The sequence below is a fragment of the Mchenga conophoros genome, linkage group LG3 (assembly GCF_057382185.1).
Source record: "Mchenga conophoros isolate Kocher_MC1m ecotype Shallow Benthic linkage group LG3, M_conophoros_male_GT1.1, whole genome shotgun sequence".
Lineage (NCBI taxonomy): Eukaryota > Metazoa > Chordata > Actinopteri > Cichliformes > Cichlidae > Mchenga > Mchenga conophoros.
In genome coordinates this window covers 53,537,586-53,544,665 of record NC_140528.1, presented here as the reverse complement: position 1 = coordinate 53,544,665, position 7,080 = coordinate 53,537,586, and the positions used below count along the sequence as shown (strand labels likewise).

Below are 7,080 nucleotides of genomic sequence, written 5' to 3'. Positions count from 1 at the left end.
ATGATTTCTCTCTAAAGAAAAACAAGAGAAATGTCAGCGCTTTAGGAAATACATTGTGAAGACAACGATTTTATTTACACTGAAGTGTGTTTATAGACGAAGGTGAAAGTATTCATGTAGTTTTGGTCAGTCAGTGTAATAATCAGCATAATGAACAGGATCAGATGTTGTAATGAGTGAATGAAGTCAGACTGTAGATTTTTCTTCTTCTAGCTGTACTGACTGACCTTTGACCTCATGTGTTGATGACTCTTCGCCTCTGTCTCCTCTCACAGGGAGAAGATGATCTGCAGGATCCTGCTGCTCATCATCCTCACCTCATGTGTCTCTGGTTCGTTTACAGCTTCACTTTATGAACTCCAAATAAAGCTCAACAACAGATTTGTTCCAGTTCTCAGTGTGTCTGCTCCTCTCTTTCCCTCTCTGTCTCCTCAACAGGATCATTTGTAGTCAATGTGACACAGACCTGCTATCAGGCAGAGGAGAACCACAACATCACACTGGAGTGGACATTCACCACCAAACCTGACAGATCCTGGACCTACATCTTCATCCTCTGTAACCTGATAACTGAGGATAAACTCTCAGTCCTGTATCATGTTCATGAAGGTGTTGAGGTGTCTCAGGATGAAAAGTTTTCAGGACGAGTCCAGAGTGACAAAGACGCCCTCAGAGAAGGACGAATCAGACTTCAACTGGCCAGACTCAGGACTGATGACTCGGGTCTGTACCTGTGTGAGGTCAACACTGATTATGGCTTCAGTGTTGGAAGATGTGGACTCAACGTAACTGGTATCTTTATTTAGTTAAAATATTGCATTTTTTAAAAATAATTGGTTTGTCATGTTTATGTCTGGAATGATGTATGAAAACCTGCAGATTATTATTCAAACTTTGATGGACCAGTTAAACACAAAACTCTTTTATGTATTCGTCTAAACATTGAAGGCTAGATCTGAACTCAAACTGAATAAAACAGGAGCTTCATTTTATAAATTATGGAAGGAGGATTATCCCCTTCAATTTCTGTTTTATTTTACACATAAAAGTTATTATTTTTTGGAGATCATTATTATTTTATTGTGATCCGTAACTCAAACACTGTGAGCTGAACTGTTATCATTTTGATTCTGATCATTAACGTTAGTGTCTCCATGTTCTTACAGCAGCTGCTGATCAGCTCCAACCTCACAGACCAACAACAAAAACGACAACAGACATTGGAGGAATGACCGGTTTCTACATTTTAATGGGAGTGTTGGCAGCTCTGCTGGCACTGTTTGCAATACTTTTAGTTGTTTTCAGAAATGAAGAGAGGATACAAAATCCTATAGCAGAAGTACAGATGCTGAGCTTCTTATGGTAAAAACCCATCAGTACTGACAGGAACCTACAGTCCAAGAACAACTATTATAAAGAAGCTTGACAAAACATAAAGCCGCAGCTGCAAATTTGCTCTGCTGTTAACCATTATAACCAGCAGGTGGAAATGTTGGATTGCATTCAATCATGTAGTAACAGCAGTAGGTGTTAGTTGGTTTAACACCAGGTTTCTCCTGGTTTTAGCAGACTGTTGTATAAACCCATGTAATCTGTAATATTAATATGAATGTTGCTTATTGTTGTGTATTATTTCTACACAAAGCATACAAAGTGTTCATTCCTGTGCTGTGGGAATACCTGTACAAACTGAATAAATGACTGGACTCCATCTGATCAACTGCTGTATCTTCTCAGAGACAACGCAGGAAGATACCCATTACAAAGAGCTACACTATATCCAGTCTTACTAGTAACTATTAGGATCTCAGGGTTTCTGCCTTGTACTTTTTAATATTGTGGATTTGTGATTTGTTTCTGGAGTTGTATGTGATACTTTTTATTTTCCTTATGTTTAGTATTTTTCCCAAGTGCCTGGTCTAGTGATCTAGGTGTTTCGTTTTTAATTCCTTGTTTAGTTTAATCAGTTCCCTTTCATTTCTTTTCTTGGCCTGTCTCTGTGTCTCCTCCCTGCATTCAGTCAGTCTTGTCTCCATTATTGCTAACCGCAAATCCAGAAACATCAAAGTCCAAGACTGCAAAACAATCAGTGACACAGACCTGCTATCAGGCAGAGGAGAACCACAACATCACACTGGAGTGGACGTTCACCACCAAACCTGACAGATCCACCCAAACTCTCAACATCCTCTGTGAACTCTTCATCGGTGATAAACTCTCAGTCCTGTATCAGGTTCACGAAGGTGTTGAGGTGTCAGTCTCAGGATGAAGAGTTTTCAGGATGAGTCCAGAGTGACAAAGACGCCCTCAGAGAAGGATGAATCAGACTTCAGCTGTCCAGACTCAGGACTGATGACTCGGGTCTGTACCTGTGTGAGGTCAACACTGATTATGGCTTCGGTGTTGGAAGATGTCGACTCAACGTAACTGGTAAGTTTATCATGATTAATATTAATATTATTATTACCATTATTTATTTACTAATTTATTTCTATATCACTGAGAGACTTGAATGAGTCCTGCTGAGAACTGTGGTTTTTTTTAAGTCCAGATCATGAACACGAGCAAGTGTCAACAATTACATTTTATGCTTTTTTACAGCAGCTGCTGATCAGCTCCAACCACCGAGACCAACTCTGAGTTCAAGAGAAGAGAGTCGGGAAAGAACCTCAGTTTATATTGTACTGGGACTGACAGCAACAGCTCTAATGTGTGTCAGTCTGGCTGCTGTCAATCATTCTGTATTAAGGAAAAACAAAAAAAGAAAAGAACGAAGAAAAGAAACATTGGGTCTCCAGAGCTTTTTGGTAAGACATAATTAACCAGCAGATTCTCTTCATTTAACCTCTGTTCAAGAGCCAGAAGATAAGGTAGTGCTATAAATGTAACATTTACATGTGACAGAGTTTAAATTAATAGAAATGTAATGATCAGTGTTGCTGTACATACTGCTTTTCTTCTGAAAATGATGACTTTCTTTCATTGTGCTGCTTCATTTTGTAAATTATTGTGTTTATGAGAAAATTGTTTCTGAGTTTCTTTGTCTAAATCTTTTTTTCAAAGCACCATACGTTTTCAAACATCTATCAACAAAGAAAAAACACACTTTACTGGCATCAGTTCTGTAAAGGACACATGTTCAGACCAAGTGAAAGACAAAAGATTCAATTCCAACAAGTCTAAACACTATATATCTCTGAAAAAACTGCAACTTTGAATTTCTCAATACATGCTGATGACATTGTGCTCAAATTTAACCAATAAGCTACACTATTATAATTAGGGGTGGACGATATAAACGATATACAATAGAAACAATATAAATTTGGCCAACGATAGAGATTTTGACTATACCGCTCTATTGCGATAGCGCATGTTGATGATGTCATCAAGCTGCGCCTGTTTTGGTCGAAAGCATCGCAGCGGCTACAACCATTATCATCTGCAAATTATGCTGACAGTCATAGCAAAGAGATGAAGCACTTTTGAAATATGGGGAAAGCCAAAAACTGCGCTTCCTCCACTTCCGTAACATTGATTCATTAATGTTGAATTCTCTCGCAGCGGCTCTATTCCCATGTTGTTGCAGTATATTAATAACTAACCTTGTATTGTGGATGAGTAATCTCAGTTGTTCTCCTGACTGAAGTTTGCCCCGTGTATAGCATCCTGCTATGTGATTGCATTTGTCCCTGACTACCAGAATCCCTCACGTTAACTTTTATCAAGTGGAAAAAAAAGTTGGCGTTCATCCTCCAGCTTCACTGTGCTAATGTTATGCTAACATAGCTGTGTCGCTAGCAATCACGTAGCACAACATTATATAGCAGGTAGTCCAACTTCAGTAACCCCTCAAACGCCACTGCTGTTTAGTTTTCTGTCTTCATTCATGTCGGAAGTGGTAGCAGAGCTGTACGTTTTAATTAGTTTCAAAAATCTCAGTCAGAACATGGTATGTCATGTTTAGGTGGAAACTAGCGAGCTAACTTCCTGCTAACTTCTAACTCTGTTAAATTTAATGACTTCTGTTTTCATGGATGGTTGGATGTTAAACTTAATTGTTACACCCGATAAAGCAGCAACGCTGATGATTTTATTACAGATTAAAGAATTTAGACCGTTTTTAACTCTCAGTGTTCGTTTGACTTTGGGACCTGAAGCAGACGGAGTTTTGGACCCAGATTACTCCGCGAAGCTCCTCACTACGGCAGCCGTAATGCTCTGACAATCCATCAAGCAGTGCGGCTTACCTAAGTTGTAATAAAACATTTTTTAACAGATTTCTGCACACCCAAATCGGTTCGAGGTCAGTAAGCACAACCAGAATTCATACATAGGGCACACTCTCAATTTTTGAGAAAATGAAAGGATTTTAAGTGTGCCTTATAGTGTGGAAAATACGTTATACAGAAGAAAAGAATATATCGCGATATATATCGTTACCGCACATGCTTCAAATTATATCGCGATATGAATTTTAGGCCATATCGCCCAGCCCTAATTATAAGATTAGTAAGGTTAACTTTAACAGTAAATATGATAACAGTTATGTTTACATTTAGATTTATGTTTCTAACAAAGTAAATAATTTCACAGAGTCAGAGAACTTTAAAACATTGTGAGGTTTTCAAAGCTTAAAAAAAAGAAATGACACAAAACCTGGGAATAAAGGGTCATGGTTGGCTGTGTGGCAGGCAGGCAAGCAGGAGTGGTGGACCCAAAATGCAGGACTCAGACTCGAGGGATGAACTCAAAATACTCAGCTTTATTTGCTGGCACAGGAAAACAAGCATACAAAGCAAACTAAACTAAACTGGGAAACAACATAGACTCACAGGAAAAGATCCACACAACATGAGGGTGAACTGACATTAACGACACAACAACAAGAACTAACTGACAGGGACTAAAATACACTGGCAGGCACATAAGGAAACGAGGAACAGGTGGGCACACAGCTGGGACTCATTAGGCTAGTAAGGACAAGGAAGTAAAACAGAATACACTATGAGACAAGACCTTCAAAATAAAACAGGAACTCCACATGCAGAATTCAGAGACAATACTAACACAGTACAGAGGAAACAGGAGGAACATGAGGGCAGAACTAAACCTAAGAACTAGAAATCACAACCCAGAAGGACAAGAAATCTAGAAAAGCAAAACAGAACCCAATAAACAATAATATAGAATCAAAACACTAGGCCACAGGCCCAGGACCGTGACATAAAGATTGTCACAACAGTTTCGCCACTTCCTCCTTTTCCTCTTTTCAGACTCTACTCTTTTTTTAAGTGTCCACCAGGTGTACTCACAATTTTCCTATCTGCTGTCATTACCGCCCATCCACTCTCTATTTGATATTCCTCACATCCAAGGGCGTAGATTTGGTTTTGACATTGGTGGGGACGGATGATTCAACCACCAAACCCTGCCCTGTTTCTTTTTTTTTTTTTCCTATTTGTCTTTGCTTCTTGATAAAAAGAGGAGAAATATGCTTGCCTACATATGCTATTCTACATGCTTTTAAAACATTTAAAATTACAATTCAAAATTATAATAGTTTTATATGTGAATTATATAATGTTGAATTACTATTAAACAAATGACTGACTAAGTATTTAGACTTTAGTTTACTTCAGCCATATTCCATATAAATCAGGTATCATACAAAAATACAAATAGCTTCAAATACAGTCATGACAATAAAAGAATATGACTTTAAGGACTTAACAACATTACTTCAGTTATAGGACACCAACATCTCTTATAAATTAGCATTAAGGGAACACTGAATGACCTGGTGGGTTTTATCCATAAAACTAATCATCTAAAATTACCACAAAGTAGGGCTGCACGATTAATCGATAGAAAATCGCGATCTCAAGACACGAGGACTAAACCCCACTTCAACCAGACCCAAAACTGATCCAGAATTAAAACAGGACTACAACAGTTCAAAATCAGGACTACTGAGGATTTAACAAAAACAGAACCAGAATCAGAACTAGATGATAGTAGCACTAAAAATCATCATAGACTTGCGCTACACTTATTTTTTTAATTCTACCAAAGTACACTATTTAGATTGAGAAAAGTTTATATAATTATTTAGCCTTGTTGTGCAAACTATGGAATGCCAGGACTGCCATAATGAATTAATTAAATACTCCATTAAATAATTAATTAAATGTGGCAATAATTAATTAAAATTGGAATTAATTAATTAAATAAATAGTTATGACACATGTAATTAATTAATTATTGACACATTTAATTAATTATTTATGTATTTCACATTTTAATTAATTATTGACACATTTAATTAATTAATTATTGACACATTTAATTAATTATTTATGTATTTCACATTTTAATTAATTATTGACACATTTAATTAATTATTGACACATTTAATTAATTATTTAATGATATATTTATTTATTTCATTTTGGCAGTCCTGGCGCCTGGCTCTCGTCATGAAATAATTTTATCTGTCAGCCTCACCCATCAAACTCAGGGGGCGGGGTTAACGCTGATCGAGTCAAAACCATTGCTTTGGCCTGGTGGCCATTGTTTCTAGCACACAACAACCGGCATGTGGAAGCTAACAGAACTGTGTAAGCCCAGCATAAGCCACCCCCACGCTCCGCCCCTGATCTCAATTCATACTTATGTGCGATCTCATTTCCAAATGACAACGATTTAAAAAAAAAAAAAAAAAAACGAGGACGATTGTACCGCATTTTGATCCGGACGTAATCTGCATGAAAACAAGCACTCACTATTCCTGCTCAACAAATGACAAGGGCGGAGCCTTGTACCACGTGATACAGAAGCTGGCTGCTAAAATTGGCAGGGAAAAAACAACGGAGAGCACATCAGGGATGACGAGAAAGTGACAGGAGAAAATCTGTCCCGGTCAACCACCCAAACATCAATAACGGGAACCTTATACAGCGCTTCCCTATACCCGTCGAACTCCCGCAGGCACAAAGAAATTACGGAGGCTATCACTTATCACCTGACCAAAGATATGGCTCCCATCAACACTGTGCAAAACGAGGGATTTAGGAAAAT

The 7,080-nt window shown here is 37.8% G+C and overlaps 1 protein-coding gene across 1 annotated transcript; it reads left to right on the top strand.

Annotated features, from left to right (window-relative positions):
* The first annotated feature begins 282 nt into the window (after nucleotides 1-282).
* On the top strand, nucleotides 283-2,931 carry LOC146579507 (uncharacterized). Its single transcript, XM_085269360.1, has 3 exons — nucleotides 283-331; nucleotides 439-792; nucleotides 2,602-2,931. Exons 1-3 carry the CDS (start codon nucleotides 283-285, stop codon nucleotides 2,820-2,822), a joined length of 624 nt encoding a protein of 207 aa, XP_085125486.1. The 3' UTR covers nucleotides 2,823-2,931.
* Nucleotides 2,932-7,080: the final 4,149 nt, after the last annotated feature.